This window comes from Musca domestica, unplaced genomic scaffold, assembly GCF_030504385.1.
Source record: "Musca domestica strain aabys unplaced genomic scaffold, Musca_domestica.polishedcontigs.V.1.1 5, whole genome shotgun sequence".
In the NCBI taxonomy this organism is placed as follows: Eukaryota; Metazoa; Arthropoda; class Insecta; order Diptera; family Muscidae; genus Musca; species Musca domestica.
Window position 1 is genome coordinate 2,941,455 of NW_026712346.1, and position 20,256 is coordinate 2,961,710.

Here is a 20,256-nt window from a genome sequence, read left to right on the forward strand (position 1 = left end):
ATTTTGTTTATCTTTAAAATTAATATTTTTACGTTTAGCATTGTCCGCGTACCAACAATATTTCAAGCGCGAGGAAAATAGCAGGCGTAATCTAGACTTTTTATATGGTCTGGGCATAACATATTTCCATTTTAACGCTTTTCGTTGGTAAGTTTTCTTTTTAATCACTTAAATAATATTTACAGTATTGTCCGTTACCAATATCTCTCCTCGTATCGTAAAGGGTGTTTTTAAGCCCAATAGAACTTGAAATTGTAAAAAAATAACAAAAAATTAAATTTTAATCAACATTTTTTTATTCGAAAGATTAATACGTGACATTAACATTTCGGGCATATGTGCACCGCGGCTGTTCTTAACGAAGTGTATTCTGGACGTCCAATTTTAGGCCACTTTTTCTAGCACTGCTGGCCGTATGTCTCGAATAACACGAAAAATGCTGGCATCCAAGGCGTCAATTGTTGCTGGTTTATCAGCATAAACCAGTGACTTCACGTAGCCCCACAGGAAATTATCGAGAGGTATCAAATCGCACGACCTTGGAGGCCAATTGACAGGTCCACTTCTCGAAATCAACTTATCGCCAAATTTTGATTTCAATAAGTCGATGGTTGCGTTCACGTAACCATGGCACGTAGCGCCATCCTGTTGAAACCACATCTCCTCCGGATCAACGTCATCCATATTTTTAAACAAAAATCATTGATCATGGTGCGGTAACGATCTCCATTGACAGTAACGCGAGCTCAGGCCTCATTTTTGAAGAAATAAGGTCCGATGATGCCACCGCACCATACGGTGCATTTTTCTGGATGTAATGGAGTCTGTTGTTGTAGCAGTAGTACATGCATGTGTTTGCGTTCTGCTAATCTGGTTCCAGCTCCAGGTTTAGAAATTCGGCTACTTTAATGGGCTGTAGCCAGAGATCTTCTGGAGTGAGTTCGGTAGGTTTGTAAAAGAGGTGTAGCGTATTGTGCGGGCCTGTATCGCACGCCGGGCAGGCGTCACGCACATTTTCATCAATTCGTGCCCAATACGAATTAAGACGACTACACCATTCTGAACGTAATTGCGCCAAAACTACCCTGGTTTGTTGTTGTTGTTGTAGCAGTAGTACATGTGTGTGTTTGTGTTCTGCTAATCTGGTTCCAGCTCCAGGTTTAGAAATTCGGCTACTTTAACGGGCTGTAGCCAGAGATCCTCTGGAGTGAGTTGGGTAGGTTTGGCTGAGCAATTAAAAAGGTGTAGCGTATTGTGCGGGCCTGTATCACACGCCGGGCAGGCGTCACGCACATCTTCATCAATTCGTGCCCAATACGAATTGAGGCGACTACACCATCCTGAACGTAATTGCGCCAAAACTACCCTTGTTTGTCTAGGCAGCTGACGTTCTTCAGCTGCAATGGATGGCGGGTGGACTCCGAGGACGGCATTCACTTTATAACTACTAAATGACATCCGCGACTGCATCGGTATGAATGCCACTCAGACCTGCCTGATAGGCTTATTGATGTAAAGGTTCTCTCTTATAGCGCTGGACCACCCTCTCTAGATCATGTATGTCCTTCCTGACACGCCTGGGTGGGCGAGATTTATCCACCATATGATGGTTGGAATGACTCTCACGGTAACACCCAAGCAGGTACTGCAACGAAAGCATATTATGCTGACGTATGGGAAGGACTTTCGCCTCCTCATGTAGATGGTCCACTGGTGTCATGAAAATGCACCCTGTCGCAGTTCTCAGGGCAGCGTTCTGTGTTCTCATCTGCGCAGACCATGTGATAAAGAGTGTGGCCGTTGATTTCGTGGCGGATATTTTCATATTCCTCGCGTGGAAGTATGCGGCAATTTACGCGAGATAGTGATTCTTTCGCATATGTCATCGACCACTGGGCCCGACGCCATGATCGTACAATCATCCGCATACGTTACGATCTCAATGCCGTCTGGAGGGCGAGGAATTCCGGAAAGGTAGAAGTTAAACAGTTCCGGAGAAATCACCCCACCATGGGGAACTCCCTGTTTCACTCTAGGGGCTTTGGACTTCTTGTTCCGGAATTCCACGTACGACTGGCGTCCACACATATAGTTGATTATCCAACGTTTCAAACTTGGAGGGTAGTTCTCTGCACGTCCTCAAACATTCTGGCATGATTGACCGTATCAAATGCCTTTGATAGGTCAAGGGCTACCAACACTGATCTGTTCTGTCGCTTCGCCCTATTGCTCGCGGGGTGCTCAACAAATTGTCGGTTAAAATACTCCGCGCACCTCTTCGGTACTATGGTTAAGTCTGGCGAACTGTGACACTCTCCTCTTATTCGGGTGGGGGCATCCTCGTTGTCCGTGCAGAATGTGGAGCGGTCAATCTGCTCTGCCAGCGCTGACTCCCTCTGGTCATTACCTAGGACGAAATGCCACAACTCATGGTGGGCATTAAAATCCCCTAGTACCAGGCGGTTATTGCCTACCAACAATGTGCTAATATCAGGCAAATAACGCGGTTCACAGCTATTAATCGACCGGATATACACATTAAGAATCTCTACCTTGGCAGTTCCACACTTGACTGCTACCCCCATACATTCCATGTATGGGTCACTAGAGACTAGCTAAAGCGAGATAGGTCTGTACTGAACAGAATGGGGTAACAGGAACGCTAATCCCCCACCTCCACTTCTGGTGCGATCCTTCCTTCGTACGTTGTAACCATAACAACGTTGTAGGCTGCAATTTTCATTCAGCTTGGTTTCCTGCACCGCTGCGATCTTAATATTCCTCCGACTCATAAATTCCACTATCTCATCTATTTTGCCTCGAAGTCCGTTGCAATTGAATTGCAAGAATAATGCACAACATGTGGCGTTAGGTGCTGCGGTGTTAGTTGCTGTTCTGGAGACTGCGGTGGAGTGCCATACTCCGACGACGTCTCTGATGAAGACGACGAAGAAGTGGACTCGCTGGGGACTACGTTACTGCAGCAAGTCGCAACATAATCCCTTTCGCTGTAGTCTCGAAAACGCCTTAGTCCGGAACATTTTTTGAAGTGCACATCCATTACATCGCACCGAAACAGATCTGTTGTGGATTACTTTCTGACAAACCGAGCAGAACCAAGGTCCGGGGTTTTCCTCAATCCCGGCACGGACCAATAAAATTCGGAGCAAGCATTCAATGGAGTCTGTAGGGTCTCTTGTGGGTTGGTCTCACTTCATATGCGGCAATTTTGCTTATTAACAAACCCGTTAAGCCAAAAATGCGCCTCATCGCTGAACACAATTTTGCGATAAAACAAATTGTCATTTACCAACTGCTCTAGAGCCTGATTTTCAAAGTAAATTTGGATACTTTCATAGCGTTTTTCAAGCGTGAGTCTATTCATGATGATTTGTCAGAGTATACAGAAACAAATAAAAAAAGTTTCATCAAAATTTAATTTTTTGTGTTACTTTTTATACCCTCCATCATACTATGGCGGGAATTAACTTTGTAACTCCTCGAAATACTAATGTCAGACCCAACAAAGTATATATATTCTTGATCAGCGTAAAATTCTAAGTCGATTTAGCAATGTCCGTCTGTCTGTCTGTTGTAATCACGCTATCTTTCGAACGAATTGAGATAAAAGACTAAAATTTTGCACACGTGTTTATTTTTCCAGTAAGCAGGTTAAGTTCGTAAATGGGCCATGTAGATCCACGTTTTCATATAGCCCCCATATGTAAGTACCTCCCGATATTCGGTATTTTGATGATTTTAGCAACATTATTCACCGGAATTCGTATAGCCCCCATATATCAGTACCTCCCTATATTCGGTATTATGTCTATGCAGGTCCAGGTCTTCGCCCAGCTCCGATATAACGGTACCTCCCTATATACGATATTTTGATGATTTTAGCTACATTATTCACCGTTTATTTCAAGTTTCGAATTTGAATATGGTAATGGCTTATGACAAACAAGGCCTATGTAGGTAAACGTCCTATAGACCCTAATATGACGGCTATATTCGGTATTTTTTAAATTTTAACCGAATTTTTTAGGGACCATATTCATTTCATTTCATTTATTTACCTTACAAAGAAATATAAATAAGCCCACAGGCCCATAACTTATATTATCTATCTACAATACCCTAACATAATACAAATTCAATGATTAATTCAAACTTAACAAATAACATATTAAACCTAATAATTTATCTTAATAATTCACGAGAAGCTCGAACCCTACACCTCGATTCACCATCACCAACCAAACAATAGTCTAGTAGAGCAGTGAAAAAGTGTAGCAGAAACGAGCTAAAAATAAGAGAGAACTATTTTATTACTCACAAAACAGAGTATAAATAGTAACTCACATTATACCCTACAAATAAAATTAAGATGATAATATAGTGGCTCCCCAGCCCAACAAAAAGAAAAACCCATAATAAACCGACGCAACCACTACAAAAACATAGCCTACATATTTAGGCGAAGGTATTCAATTACTTTAACCCTAAACAGATAATTGGTATGGGCCAAAGTACGTAAGGCCAAAGGAAGCTGATTCCACAATCTCACCGCCCTAACCACAAATGATCTCTCACCAATGGAGGACCAAAACCTTGGACACAACAATTGAGGATTTCGAGATGATCTACAAAACACAAAGTTGTCACGAAGAGGCGAGTCAAAATTGCACATAACACTGTAATGAAATTGAAGAATACGAAGATCAACGTAGCTGCTAAATGGCAATCCCAGGAGATCATTAACAAAACAAGAAACATGATCACCACGACGCAAGCCATACACATAACGAACAATCGAATTTACCGCCCTACGGATACGTTGCATTTGAGAAGAAGTAGTGCCGGAGACTACCTCTAGACAATAATTTACCTGCGATAGCAGCAAGGATACAACCACTCTCTTCCTTACATGAAAAGGCAAATAAGCATTAAGATATTCTTTGAAAATTTCCAAATTCGTTCCAAATGGTGGAGGGTATTCAAATTTCGGCCCGGCCGAACTTACTGCTTTTTAACTTGTTACAATTTAAAGTTCTATATAGCTTAAAAAACCCTTTATTTGATGTTATTGTTGTAACAGTTTTACATGTTATGTTTCGACTACTTTAATGGGCTGTAACCAGAGGTCTTCAGGAGTGAGAGAGGTATGATCGGCCGGGTAATTTAAAAGATGCAGCGTATCACTCGCCGGGCAGACGTTACGCCCATTATGGGGTATTAGAAACTGCATACTACATTGTAGCCTACACTCTGGCCTTTCCAATATGTATTGATATCTCTTGAAGTTCCGAAGATATTGGTGTTGCAAATCATGAAATTGAGATTTCCTCCACTATTATGTATCTAACCATTATAGCTTTGTAGTTCCGAAGATATTGACTTTAAAGTCGAATTCCGGATACTTACAAAAAATAACAATATTCAGAAAAACTAGTTACAAAAACTATAATATTAAAAAAATTATGGATCGCGTAGCCGGTGTTAGACATACCGTAGAGAAGAAAATGTCAATGGCCAAAGGCCGGCTACCTACCAAAATTACAATGTTTAGAAAAACTATGGATCGCGTAGCCGGTGTTGGACGTACACCAAAATTACAATGTTTAGAAAACTATGGATCGCGTAGCCGGTGTTAAACATACTCCAGAGTAGAAAATATCATACCACGTTAGTTAGAAAATCTCATACCATAGGTTACTTTAAAATGCTTACATACCTATTAGTGGAGAAAAGAAGCATCGAAAGATACCCCAATCTCAGTATATGCTATGCGTTTAATTAAAAACTACGCCAACAGGGCTTTTATGCATTCAAACTTGCTTATTCAGGAATGTGTTAATAAGGAATCTAATTTCACATGGGAAAATACTAATTACGTCTCACCGTTGGGTATTAACTTGTACATGTCTCTGGAAGATATTCAGTGTCCAGAATTTTACGTTAGCACCTCTCGTGGAATTCACAGGGGCTAGTTAACAACTTAGACGAACAAACTTTCGTTTGATCATCTCTGTTGTTTAAGTGTAGGTTAGGTTTAGGTTAAGTTAGTTTTAAGGTAAATAAAATGAGACATGCTCTCAAACATTGTAGTGCCGGGAGCAAGCACGATATACACACTTAGTTTAGTAAACACTAATTAACAAATTTTAGTAAAGCCAGACGCTGAAAATACGCTTTAGTCATTAAAACAAAACATTATAGTTTTAAGCATTTCTTTCTTCACTTCAAAATTGTAAATTTTCGTGTTAAAAAAAAAACAAAGACTCAATAAGTTTGAATTGAATTGAAATTGCATTACTCCGGAACCGGTTCCAATAACCCTATCATATGACAACTTGTTGGATAGGTAATTCCAGAAGCTTTCAAATGATACCCATTTCGAACTTTCGGGTCAAATAACTGGGTAACCGGATATTTCTCCGACGAAAATTTACTTTCCTTTAATCAGGTTAAAAATACACACCTGCGGTAAGAATTTCAAAATGATCTGAGCATAGATTCTAAACTCAACTTGCTCCCATTTTGGCAGGTCTGGATATTCTTCCACTGCATAGCACTTATATTCGCAGACCGCAATGGGCCCGCATAGCTGGCCACAGACCGACCTATCGCGTTATAAGAGGTAAAAAGATCTTCTTGTTAACACCCCAAGTGCTGCCGGCTAGCGCCTTGAGTAACTTATCCCAACTTTTTATTTTGTCGCAGATAGCTGTGGCTTGTACGGACGACTTAAACATGCTGTCGAATGTGATTCTTGGATCTTGGGGTAGCTCGTGGTCGGTATATATATTTTCCTCGGCCTGCACATTCAGCTTTGTTCTCATCTCCGCAGATCATGTGGTGAAGAATGTGGCCGTTGATTTCGAGGCGGATATCTTCATATTCCTCGAGTGGAAGTATGCGGCAAGCTCCGCAAGATAGGTGTTCAACCTTAAACATATGTCATCGCATACGTAACGATCTCTATGTCATCTGGCGGGCGAGACTTTCCGGAAAAGTAGAGAGTTCCGGAGATATCACCTCACCTTAGGGAACTCCCTGTTTCACTCCACGGGGTTTGGACTTCTTGTTCGGGAATTCCACTTGGCCGGAGGGTTGTTCTCTCTCTCTCTGGTTTCTTCCTCGACTGGTATGTACGGATATGGCATGCAATGCTGTGTGGACGGAATCCCTGTTGATGGATAGCTTTCTCTGATGCTCGGGATGAGTAAAGCCACAAGAATATTTGCTACTGGCGGCAAAACGGAAATTAGCCCTTTGCTGGCTTCAGTAGCGACCACCCGGAACATTTCCCGGTTTCGGGAACTATGTGGATAGTTAGAGGAAGGATGAGAGCTTTTGTCAGGTACTCAAGTCCGGCGTATCTAGTTGTTTTAACATTACCATTGAGATTTCGCCTCGGAATGATTTTTGCAACATCACCTATTGTAAACTTTGATGGTGCCTCCTTGGCGGAAAGAGATCTGATATGACGTAATACTCTGTCTCAGGTTGCTCGATAAAGTGTGGTGTTCAGAGGTTATAAAATCGGACGATCTGCTTATAGAGACTGTTATCGGAACAAGGTCTCATCGATGAGAAATTACGTGTTGCTAGGTCACGCCATTTATCAGACAGGGTGACACTGTGTTTAAGTCTGGCGTGACACTATTGTTAAGTGTTTTTCGGGTGAGAACATCCTCGTTAACCGTGCAGAATATGGAACAGTCTATCTGCTCTGCCAGCGCTGATCCCCTCGTTCATACCTGGGACGGAATGCCACAACTCATAGCTGGCATTAAAATCCCCTAGTACCAGACGGTTATTGCCTACCAACCTACCTCTGAGCCGTTGGAATTAAATTCCAAGAAAGATGCACAGTCCGGAGTTGGAACAGCAACTTGTGGCGTAAGATACTGCGGTATAGGTTGCCGTTCGGGAGACTGTGGTGGAGTTCCGTACTCCGACGAAGACTCAGAAGCGTACGACGTAGACTCGCTGCGCACTATGTTGCTGCAGCACGTCACAATATAATCCTTTTCGATGTAGTTTCTCAACCGACTTAATCCGGAACAGCACCCATTTTTCGAAACAGACCAGTGGTGGATAACGTTCTGACAAACTGAGCAGAATCAGGTTCGGGGTTTTCTTCGGTCCCGGCACGGACTAAAATAATTCGGAGCAGGCATTCCTTGTTATGTTGCTCCCAAAAGAAGAAAAATAAACAAACATATACAGCAGCCACAGGTCCGGATTTACACTACCGATACAGACAATATAGGTATCATATAAAACCTTATGAAAAGCAAAACCTATAAGAAACTTATGAAAATCAAAGCCCATCTGACCATTGTCAAAATACATATTTGTGATCAAATCATAATAGTGTAAAAACTAATAAGTTTATTTTTGCGGTTGTTGTGGTAACAGTGGTGTATGTTAGGTGCTTTATATGCTGCTAATCTGGTTCTGCTTCAAAGACCATGTTTAGGAAATCTGCTACACTTATGGACTTAGATCTTGGGCATAGATCTTCTGGATTGAGTTTTATAAGTTTGGCAGGACATTTGGATAGATGCAGCTTATTATGCGGGCCTGTATTGCACGCTGGGCCGACATTCCTTGCACCTTGATCAATCCATGCCCAATATTAATTGAAACGTCTGCACCATTGTTGTTGTAGCAGCTCATACATCTGTGTTCTTTCGGTTTCCATTTTCTTCAGTTCAGTTCAGTCAGGTTCTGCCTCTAAGTCCAGTCTCAAAAAGGATGCAACCTGTATGGGTTGTGTCCATAACGAGACTAGAGTTAGGTGAGTAGGCTTGGCTGGGAAGCGAAATAGGTGCAGCGTGTCATGTGGGCCTGTGCCACATGCTGGACAGATGTTCTACATGTCGCCGTTAATCCGGGCCCAGTAGGACTTTAGGCGGCTGCACCATCCGGATCGTAATTGAGCCAAAACTACTCGGGTTTGTCGGGGCAGCTCTAGTTCTTCAGCTGCGAGGGAAGGGGGATGGTCTCCTAGCACAGTATTCACACTGTATCCTTCAATGGCTTCTGAGACCGCATTAGAGTGAATACTATTCAGTCCCGCTTGATAGGCCTGTTGATCTAGAGGCTCTCTCTTATACCTCTGTACCTCTCTCTCTAGATCATGAAGGTCTTTCCTAACGTGCCTGGGCGGAGGTTGCCTATCCACAAGATGGTGATTTGGATGGCTTTGTCTATAACACCTAAGCAGGTATTGCATTGACAGCATTTTGTTATGCTGTCGCACCGGTAAGGTGATCGACAGGTGTCATGAGAAGGCACCCTATTGCGGTTCTAAGGGCGGCATTCTGGCAGGACTGAATATTTTTCCACTGCGTAGCACTGACGTTGGCGGACCACACCGGAGCCGCATAGTTTACCACAGACCGGCCTATCGCGTTGTAAGAGGTCAACAAGGTTTCCTTATCAGCTCCCCAAGTACTGCCGGCCAGAGACTTGAGGACCTTGTTCCTACTTCTAATCTTGTCGCAGATAGCTGTGGTATGCGCGGACGACTTAAAAAGGCTATCGAATGTGACCCCTAATACCTTGGGGTAGTTGGTGGTCGGAATAATAGCACCATCGACCTGCACATTCAAGGATAGCCCCATCTCCGCAGTCTATGTGGTGAAAAGTGTGGCCGTCGACTTAGTGGCGGATATCTTCATATTCCTCGCAGTGAAAAAGGCGGTAAGATCAACAAGGTAAGCGTTTAACCGATCGCAAATGTCATCAATAATGGGTCCGGACGCCACGAGCGTACAATCATCTGCGTACGTTATAATCTCTATGCCGGAGATATCACCCCACCTTGGGGAACTCCCTGTTTAACTCTACGGATGCTCGACTTCTTGTTTCTGAAATCCACGTACGACTGGCGTCCACACATGTAGCTTTGTAAGATACTCAACTCCTGGTTCATCAGTTGCTTCAACATCACCATTAAGATTTCGTCAGGACCAAGCGCTTTGGATGACTTTACGCTTCTGATGACCTGTGCAACATCTGCCAACGTAAATTGTGGTGGACGAACACGAACATGTATTTGCTGGGTTGGCGGCCCCTGGTCGGAGAAATGTGCCTCCGATTCAATCCGGTACATAGAACCGGCCGCCGTGGGATTGGTCTGCACCATTGTAGTGTCGTGAGTTGACATCATTGACTGATTGTTTCAATGCATCATTCTTTTTCTATGTTTTTGCTAGGTCACAGCATATTGATCTTCTCTTTATAGATATGGGCTCAGCCGCTCATCATCATACATTCTTCCAACTCTAAGCAATGTTTTAACTTCGTTGATTTATCAGCCTTAATAAAATATAGTTTTTATAATGTCAAACGCGTGCCTTTTATTTCCTCAACAAACACAATAAAATTGGCGACGAGGATAAAACAGAAAATCGAAAATGCAAACCACAGAATTAAAGCTGTACAGTCAAATCAATTACAAAAACAACATTATGTCGAAATATATAAATTATTGCAAGAAATTGCCACTATAACAAATGCTCTGCAACAACAACAGACTCATCAAACGAATTTCTCTAACATTATTGTAATGTCTAATTTCGAGCAATTTAATCGAGAAACGGAATCATCGGAAATATATATGGAACGATTGGTAATTTATTTGCAAATGAAAGGTGGGCTTAACTCTAGTTTAGTAAAAACTCTTCAATTTTTTCGAAATGTTTTCCAGTGGTAGGTATTTTTACCCTGATCCAGGGAAACTATTTTTTTCTTGGGAGACGGACCCGGGACCACAGATTTTTGATCCCAAAGTCCGGGTTCAGGACCCCGACTAGACCCGCATCCAATTACCAGATATATACAATATAGGTATCGTTGGAATACCTATCCAACAAGTGGTCACATGGTTCAGAATTTCTAGTCAAATAATCGATTTTTTGGACCCATATTTTTTATAAAACCCCCAAAAAGTCCAAAAAGGGTCCATTATGGGAGTCGACAAAATGTATAGCTGATACTCTCACCTTTCCAAAATGCTACAATTTGTGCTAATACCTTTACTGAGTCCAGAGATATGGGTCTTTCCATCCGCATAAACCGATTCTAACCAGTTCATTAAAATTATGTTTTCAATAAAAAAAGGTTTATTTCGCGTAGCCGTCGTTGGATTACAAAAGCACCACATTTCAAAAACCTTGGTTCGCGTTAGCCGATGTTGGACATACTCAGAGGAGAAAATCTCAAGCCCCCGCCGAAGGCCGGCTATTTACAAAAAGTGTCAAATTTAGAAAACTTTGGTTCGTGTTAGCCGGTGTAGAACATACACAGAGGAGAAAATCTAAAGCCCCGGCCGAAGGCCGGCTAATTACAAATGGTATCAAATTTAGAAAACTTTGGTTCGCGTTAGCCGGTGTGGGACATACACAGAGGAGAAAATCTAAAGCCACGGCCGAAGGCCGGCTAATTACAAATGGTATCAAATTTAGAAAACTTTGGTTCGCGTTAGCCGGTGTGGGACATACACAGAGGAGAAAATCTGAAGCCCCGGCCGAAGGCCGGCAAATTACAAATGGTATCAAATTTAGAAAACTTTGGTTCGCGTTAGCCGGTGTAGGACATACACAGAGGAGAAAAACTAAAGCCCCGGCCGAAGGCCTGCTAATTACAAATGGTATCATATTTAGAAAACTTTGGTTCGGGTTAGCCGGTGAGGGACATACCCAGAGGAGAAAATTTCAAGCCCCGGTCGAAGGCCGGCCACTTACAAAAGGTATCCAATTTAGAATACTTTGGTTCGCGTTAGCCGGTGTGGGACATACCCAGAGAAAAAAATTTCAAGCCCCGACCGAAGGCCGGCCACTTACAAAAGGTATCCAATTTAGAATACTTTGGTTCGCGTTAGCCGGTGTGGGACATACCCAGAGGAGAAAATCTGAAGCCCCGGCCGAAGGCCGGCTATTTACAAAAAGTGTCAAATTTAGAAAACTTACCCAAAGGACATAATCTCAAGCCCCGGCCGAAGGCCGGTCACTTACAGAAGGTATCCAATTTAGAAAACTTTGGTTCGCGTTAGCCGGTGCGGGACATACCCAGAGGAGAAAATCCGAAGCCGAAGGCCGGCTATTTACAAAAAGTGTCAAATTGAGAAAACTTTTGTAATTCCAAAGACGGCTACGCGAAATAAACCTTTTTTTACTGAAAACAATTTTAATAAACTGTTTAGAATCGGGTTATGGGGATGGAAAGACCCATGTCTCTGGACCCGAAAAAGGTATTTGCCCAAATTGTAGCATTTTGGAAAAGTAAGAGTGTCAGCTATAATTTGGCCCCCATAATGGGCCCTTTTTGGACTTTTTGGGGGTTTTATAAAAAATATGTGTCCAAAAAATCGATATTTTGACTATAACTTCCGAACCTTGACTATTTACCCATGTGACCACTTGTTGGGTAGGTATTTTTATAAGCTTTCCTATATTGGGTCTGGGTCCAGACCGGGTCTTAAACCCGGATTTTCGGGTAAAAAATCTGGGATCCGGGTCCGTCCCCCAAGAAAAAAATAGTTTCCCGGAATCAGGGTAAAAATACCTACCTCTGGAAAAAATTTCGAAAAAATCAAAGAGTGTTAACTAAACTAGAATTGTTCCGAAAGGTGTTTTTCAAGACAAGTCGATGTGTGCAAAATTGTTATTGCAATATGTGGGTGCCGCAAATTATTCGATATTGGCAAATTTGGTGGCACCAAAGACCAGGGATGCCAACTGCTCCGACGTAAAAATCGCTACAAATAAATTTTTTGACTAATGCCATGTTTATGTTAGAGCTTTTTGTAGGGTAAACCTACATTAAGAGGATTTATTGCAAGTATAAGTAATGGATATGACAATTTTAATCCAATTCCAGTGGGTTAACCCCTTTCTATGTAAGCGTACTGTAAGGCCAACAAACACTATGAAAATTTGAAAATATTTAAAGCATCAAATTTTAGAATAAGTTTAGATTTGTTCGAATTGTTCACCTTTGGCACCAATTATGGCCTTCAAACGGCCAACGAAACCGTCACGCGCTGCCTGAATGGCCCATTGTTCTTTGGTCCGTTAATCTTTTTTGTTTGCTTTAAAAGTGATGACAATAAACAATCGCTACAACAACTACAACTGTCTTAAACAATTAATGTCTCTACTGTAGCGATTTAAAAAAGAAAATCTCTACAACTCTTAAGCAGTGATTTTATACGTCAAAAATCACCAAAATTAGAGGGAAACCAACAAAGACCGTTTACCAGCTAACATACGATGAAATTGTCCAAAAAATATACTGGTGGAACAACACAAATTTTTAAATGAAATACAAAATGAAGACCAATGTATTTCTGATTTTGTTGTTGTGTTACAGAAGCGAGCAGCGGGATGCAAGTTTGTGTTTTAGTTGTCAAAAATCAGTGTCAGACATATCAAAGGCATTTGATAAGTCAATAATACTGTTTGAGGACGTGCAGAGAACCGCCCTCTGGCCAAGTTTGAAACGTTGGTCGGGCCCAGTAGTCGATGACAAATGTAAAAGGCTGAACCCCTATCTCGCGGAGCTTGACGCTTACTTCCACGGGAGGAATATTAAAATATCCGCCACGAAATCAACGGCCACACTCTTTACCACATGGCCTGAGGAGATGAGAACAAAGCTGAATGTGCACATCTCAAACAATTTCGGTGGGTATTGTACCTAAACTAAAGACTCATTACGAACTCTAAATACGTAATTTGAAACATCAAAATACCGAATATCGTGGGTTCCGTTTTATGGGGGCTATAAGAAGACGTGGACCAGCACAGACAATTTTCTGTCATAGGCTGTAGTATCCATTACGAACTTCAAATATTAAATTCGAAACAATTCCGGTTAATAATGTCGCTAAAACCATCAAAATGTCGAATATAAAGAAGTACTGTTATATGGGGGCTATACGAAGACGTGGACCTATATGGTCCATTTACGAAAAGATAGCGTGTTTACAACAGACAGACAGACAGTCGGAATCAAGAATGTATATACTTTGTTGGTTCTGACATGAGTATTTCGAGGAGTTACAAACGGAATGACAAAGTTAATATACCTTCCATAGTATGGTGGAGGGTATAAAAATATATAATTTATCACCGAATTAAATTACTAGCAAACAAACCAATCCCACGGCAGCGGGTTCTACGACACCGGATTGACCCGAAACAACAACATTCCAGTTTCGGCCAGCGGCTGCCAACCCAGTGTATACATGTTCGTGTTTGTTTATTTTTCTATATTGGGAGCAGCACATCCCGGAATGCTTGCTCCGGATTCTTTTGGTCCGTGCCGGGCTTGAGGAAAACCCCGGACCATGGTTCTGTACGGTTTGCCAAAACACCATCCACCATAGATCAGTCTCGGTGCGATGTAATGAATGCAGAGGATGGGTGCATTTTAGGAATTGTTCCGGTTTAACCCGGTTGCGAGACTATAGCAATAGGGACTATGTTGCTTCGTGCTGTACCAACGTAGTCCCCAGTGAGTCCACGACCTCGTCGTCAACTTCCGAGTCGTCGTCGGAGTATGGAACTCCCCCGCAGTCTCCAGAACAGCAACCTTTACCGCAGCACTTAACGCCACATGTTGCTGTTCCAATTCCGGACAATGCATCATTCTTGCAGTTCAATTGCAACGGACTCCGAGGTAAAATTGATGAGATAGTGGATTTTATGAATCGGAGGAATATTAAGATCGCAGCGGTGCAGGAAACCAAGCTCAACGAAAATTGTAGCTTACAACGTTGCAATGATTACAACGTATTGAGGAAAGATCGCACCAGAAGTGGAGGTGGGGGATTAGCGTTCCTGTTACACCATTCTGTTCAATACAGACCTATCTCGCTTGAGCTAGTCTCTAGTGACCCGAACATGGAGTGTATGGGGTAGCAGTCAAGTGTGGTACTGCCGAGGTAGAGGTGCTCAATGTGTATTTCCCGCCGGTTTATAGCTGTGAACCGCGTTACTTGCCTAATATAAGCCCACTTTTGGAAGGCAATAACCGCCTGGTACTAGGGGACTTCAATGCCCACCATGAGTTGTGGCATTCCGTCCTAGGTAATGACCAGAGGGGATCAGCGTTGGCAGAGCAGATTGACTGCTCCACATTTTGCACGGTAAACGAGGATGCCCCCACCCGAATAAGAGGAGAGTGTCACAGTTCGCCAGATTTAACCATCGTGTCACCCGGTCTGATAAATGCCGTGACTTGGCAACCCGTCGTTTCTCTTGGCTCAGACCATCTCCCGATAATCGTCTCCATCAGCAGATCGCCCGATTTCATAACCTCTGAACGCCGCACTTTCCTTAACCATGGGAAAGCCCACTGGCCCGAGTTCAGAGAGTTCACCAACCTTCGCTTCAGAGAACTGCCCAATCCTTCTGATGTTCGGGTAGCTGAAAGGATTTTTCGGGACATCATGAAAGCTGCAGCCGCTCGCTATATACCTGCTGGTCGAATACCCGAAGTAAGACCAAATTTCCCAGCAGAGGCAGCGGGATTAGCGAATGAGCGTGATGAGCTCCGACGTACCAACCCGGTCAGTGAACTGACAGTGGAAGTCAACCGGTTGGTACAGGAGCATAAGCGGAAAGAGTGGCTAGACCATCTGAACAGTAACATTTAACGACGTAACTGTGACTGATCCGAAGAGGTGCGCTGGCTGTTTTAACCGCCAATTTGTCGAGCACCCCGAGAGTGATAGGGCGAGGCGAAGAGTACTACGTAGTATAAGAGCTCTTCCCGCCGAGGATGTACCTCCACAGTTTACGATGGGTGATGTTGCGAATGTCATCCGAAACGCTAAGGGCCCGGACGGAATATCAATGGTAATATTGAAGCAACTGGATACGCCGGGAGTTGAGTATTTAACCAAAGTCCTTAACTTGTCGTTAGCCACCACATAGTTCCCAAAGCCTGGAAAATGGACAGGGTGGTCCCGCTACTGAACCTGGCAAGGATGCCAGCAAAGGCGAATCATACAGGCCAATTTCGCTTTTGTCGCCAGTAGCAAAGACTCTCGAGGCCTTACTCCTCCCCAGTATCAGAGGAAGCTATTCAGTTGCTAACCATCAACACGGTTTCCGTCCACTACATAGCACTACAACAGCATAGCACGCCATATCCACACATATCAGTCGAGGACTCAACCAGAACAGGCCGTGCCACAGAACAGTAGTGATGGCTCTCGACCTATCAAAGGCCTTTGATACGGCCAACCATGCCACGCTGTTCGAGGACGTTGAGAACACTACCCTCCGGCCAAGTTTGAAACGTTGAATAGTCAACTATATGTGTGGACGCCAGTCGTACGTGGAATTCCGGAATAAGAAGTCCAAGCCTCGTAGAGTGAAACAGGGAGTTCCTTTCCGGAATTACGCGCCCTCCAGACGGCATCGAGATCGTAACTTATGCGGATGATTGTACGATCATGGCGTCGGGTCCTGTAGTTGATGACATATGTGTCAGGGTGAATAACTATCTCGCGGAGCTTGCCGCCTTCTTCCACGCGAGGAATATGAAAATATCCGCCACTAAATCGACAGCCACACTATTTACCACATGGACTGCGGAGATGAGAACACAGCTGAATGTGCAGGTCGAGAGGCATATAATTCCGACCACCAACTACCCCAAAATCCTAAACCTGTAAAGTAAAGTAAGTAATTTCCATGTCAACAATTTTTGTCTACGAATTATGAGACATTTTCAACAGTTTGTCTACAAGTTTTATCTTTCTCCGAATAAGAAGAAGCATAAACAATGACTGCTGATAAACTATGCATCTGTTTTTTTCTTTTAATTGTTGTGAAGTGTACAATTTTTATGGTAGTTGAATGAAGTAAACTAATTTGCAAATTGGATGGAAATGTTTTTTTTTTTTTTTTTTGAGTCTGCAAATGATTTTGGGAAGTCTTTAAAGGACTTCCCATTCATAAAAGTTTGGAGAAGCTGATAGAGGTACAAAGGCTTAGGGAGAGGTAAGAAAATTAAGAATTTTTTCCTAATTTTTAAATACATATTCAAAATTAAAGTCTTTTCTTGAAGTACCTTTAACCATTAAATAGTTCCACGAATGCATATTTAAAAAGATTAAAAAATCTCCATGGATTACTGACTAACTGGTTCCAATATTTCCACCTGACCCCTCATAAACTACAGACTCAATGGTTCCAATGGAACTACTGACTTACTATTGACAATGTCTCTAGTGACTTTCGAATGACAAGCTCCTCCTCGAACTACTCTTATTTCATAAAACTACCAACCATTAGCTAGATTTTTTATAAGGAACAATATAAAAATTTCGGCAATAATTAAGTAATATGGCAACAGCAGGGTCAACAAAAAAAAAAAAAAAAAAAAAACACCCTGATTGGACAGTAATGTTTTTTCTTATACTGTATGTCTACTTACTTTTTTATCATTGACATCCCGCATGTAATAATCCTTATTCATTTTATTTCTCTCTCTTTTCCTAGTACATGTTTCCTTTCGTTGTTGCAACTTAATTATATTTTTTTTATTTTGCATGAGAAGTTTCATAAGTTTTTATAAATTCATATAAAATAAGGTTATATTAAGTCTGTCATTCCGCTTGTAACACCTAGAAACATAGATTTTATATTAGAACAGCGCGAATTTGCTGTAAATTTGCAGTTTATGTTCAATGTATGTAGGAAACATTCTTGCATGAATGGTCTATATAGGTCCGAGATTTGAAATAGTCCGAATAGTCCACGTTTAGAAATAGTCCGAAGTAAATTCGGATATTCCGTATTTTCTGTTCACCGGATGTATTGAAGACTTGGTGTTTTGGATTTGGAATAGGTACCATCTTTTCTGGTGAATAGTTGGATGTAGCTGTTGTAGACGTCTGTATTTTTTACCGGACACTTAACGAGTGTCGTAATACTTTATTTTCTGTATCTTTATTATGTTTAATATAATTTGTCTTATTACATAGTATTATTTTTTATTACATTATCTATATGTGTCTTCATTCACAGTATTTGTGTCCACTTATATTCGACTACAGCTCTACCAACCTGGCAGATGTGAACGACCCCGTTTACACGGGGTTATTGATAATTTTCTAAACCAGTTGACTACATACTTAAACACCAAATAACTACTATATGCTCTACCTGGCAGAGAAACCCTGGGTCTCACTATCCGTTTTCCATAATCGCATATTGCAGGCCTCTATTATACCATAGTAGTGTATTTGTGTTATCTGGTCCTTTAAATTTCGTATAGTCCCCTTACCATACCTCTTTCATATTTGCCCCTATTTGCGAGTACATGCGACACTTTAAACAGTTCTTCTTACATTTATCTATTTTTTCCTTCAGTTCCGGGAGCGAATAATGGTGCCTCATTTTCAAGTGACAACTTTGTCTTCTTCTTCCATTATATATTTTCTTTAGTTGATTATCCTCCTTTTCTTTTGTCTCATCGACCTTGAAAAGAGCCCAACACGCCTCCCATTTCATTTAGTTATTTATATTTCACGTCCTTTGTCCTTATTCAATGTTTGTTCATTTTTAATTCATTAATCATATTTTTTCCGATATTATGAAATCCGGGTTCTTTTAACGTACATCGCATTGAAAACGATTTAAGGAAGTCCCTTCTGAGTAATAGAGCACACCGGGCTCTGTCATTAATTATCTTAAGATTAATTTTTTTATTCTTCTTCTAAATTCTACAGCTGCTTCTATTTGGCCATACATTGATTTATACGCATTTGGCTCATTTTTCCGCCCCATTGCGTGTTGAGGCTTCTTGCATGTATTTGCGTAGTGTCCCATGCCTTGGCAATTGTAGCATCGAAGTTCCGGCTCCTCCTGACTACTTCCCCTCCTGTGTTTTTCGGCTGCCACTGGACTCTTTCAGCCACCATCTTTTCATACTTTGGAATTAACTTCTTAAAGTCGCATTTTTGTCACATTCATAAACACTGAGGCCGCCGTCTTGCATTCTTTCGGTTATGTACTCCACTAACTCTGCTTGTGTTATTGGAGCCCGTCGCCAAGTTCTTGCATTATCAATGCATATCTATGCATGACCTTTTTTCCACTTACAGCCATCCAACCTGTGCAGGATGTCCTTCGCGCCTGTCTTCTCGAATTTCTCACACAACTCCATCTTCAGAGCCAACTGTGCATTTGCACTACTCAAGAAGAATTTTGCGCTTCCGTCAAGCATTCTTCGTGCAAAGATAAATTTTTCTGCTTCATCACATCTCGTATTCGTCCAACCATTTTCTGATGGTGTAACATTCGTCGCCTGTAAATTAAGGGAAGGTTCCCTCTAAGTCTGCAAACGTGACCACACTTTTCTTTCGTTTCCGGCTTTCCAGCTCATCAATGTTATTTTCCAATTTCCAATATTCACGTAATTGACTCTCATTCGCTTGAAAAAAATTGGCTTTGTGTAGCTGTGCGTCAACTTGCTCCCTTGCTGTTGTAACGGCTGTGCCACTTCTTGGTCCCTTGTTGTTGACATGGTTGTGTCTTGCTCACTTACTCTTTGTTGCCATTGCTGTGCTTGGTCTTGCTCACTAAGTTGTCGTTGCGGTGGCTGTGCTTGGTCTTGCTCACTTGTTGTCTTGCTCACAGTGTTTTCTCGTTATGTTTTTTTATTTCCAAACTTTTTGTTGGCTTTTCTACAATTTCACAGTACGCGTTGGTTGTCCCACACCTGAAGTTGTATACTTCTGTATTCTTTGTCGGTCACTTAACGAGTGACGCGATACCTTTTCCTGTATCTATATTATCTAACATGATATTGGTTGTCTTGTTACATAGTTGTATTTTTATCGCATTACCGATTTGTGTCTTCATTTACAGAATTTGTGTTCACTTATATTCTACTACAATATCAATGATTTTGTAAAACCCCATATAACTGCAACCCAAGATATTCGGAATTTTTTAATTTTAATTTATTTTACAAAAGTTCCAACATAGCTCTTTTTTACTGTTAGTAAACAACTCGGCAAGATTTATTTACTTAATTTTATCGGTTGTAAAGGTCTAAAGGTTTTGCATTTTTGGATATCATAAACAGTGTTGCCGAAAGTGGTTTTGTTATGATTTTGGTGGTTTTTTTTTTTCATTGCGTCATACTGACATTTTATCTTTCGTTTATATTTTTAATTTTTATAACATCTTCATTCTGAGAAAGAGTATACTT

The 20,256-nt window shown here is 41.7% G+C and overlaps 1 protein-coding gene and 1 long non-coding RNA gene across 4 annotated transcripts in view; both read left to right on the forward strand.

Annotated features, from left to right (window-relative positions):
* The window catches only part of LOC101888100 (lysine-specific demethylase 6A), a 333,176-nt gene that overhangs the window by 493 nt on the left and 312,427 nt on the right, over positions 1-20,256 (forward strand). For all 3 annotated transcript variants that reach the window (XM_059128234.1, XM_059128235.1, XM_059128238.1), the window contains exon 3: positions 39-147. In XM_059128234.1, the coding sequence (XP_058984217.1) occupies positions 39-147 (109 nt within the window). The remainder of the gene's footprint in view (positions 1-38; positions 148-20,256) is intronic.
* LOC131805009 (uncharacterized) lies at positions 7,639-10,369 on the forward strand. Its single transcript, XR_009343461.1, has 2 exons — positions 7,639-10,174; positions 10,236-10,369. It is a non-coding gene; the product is annotated as an uncharacterized LOC131805009 (long non-coding RNA).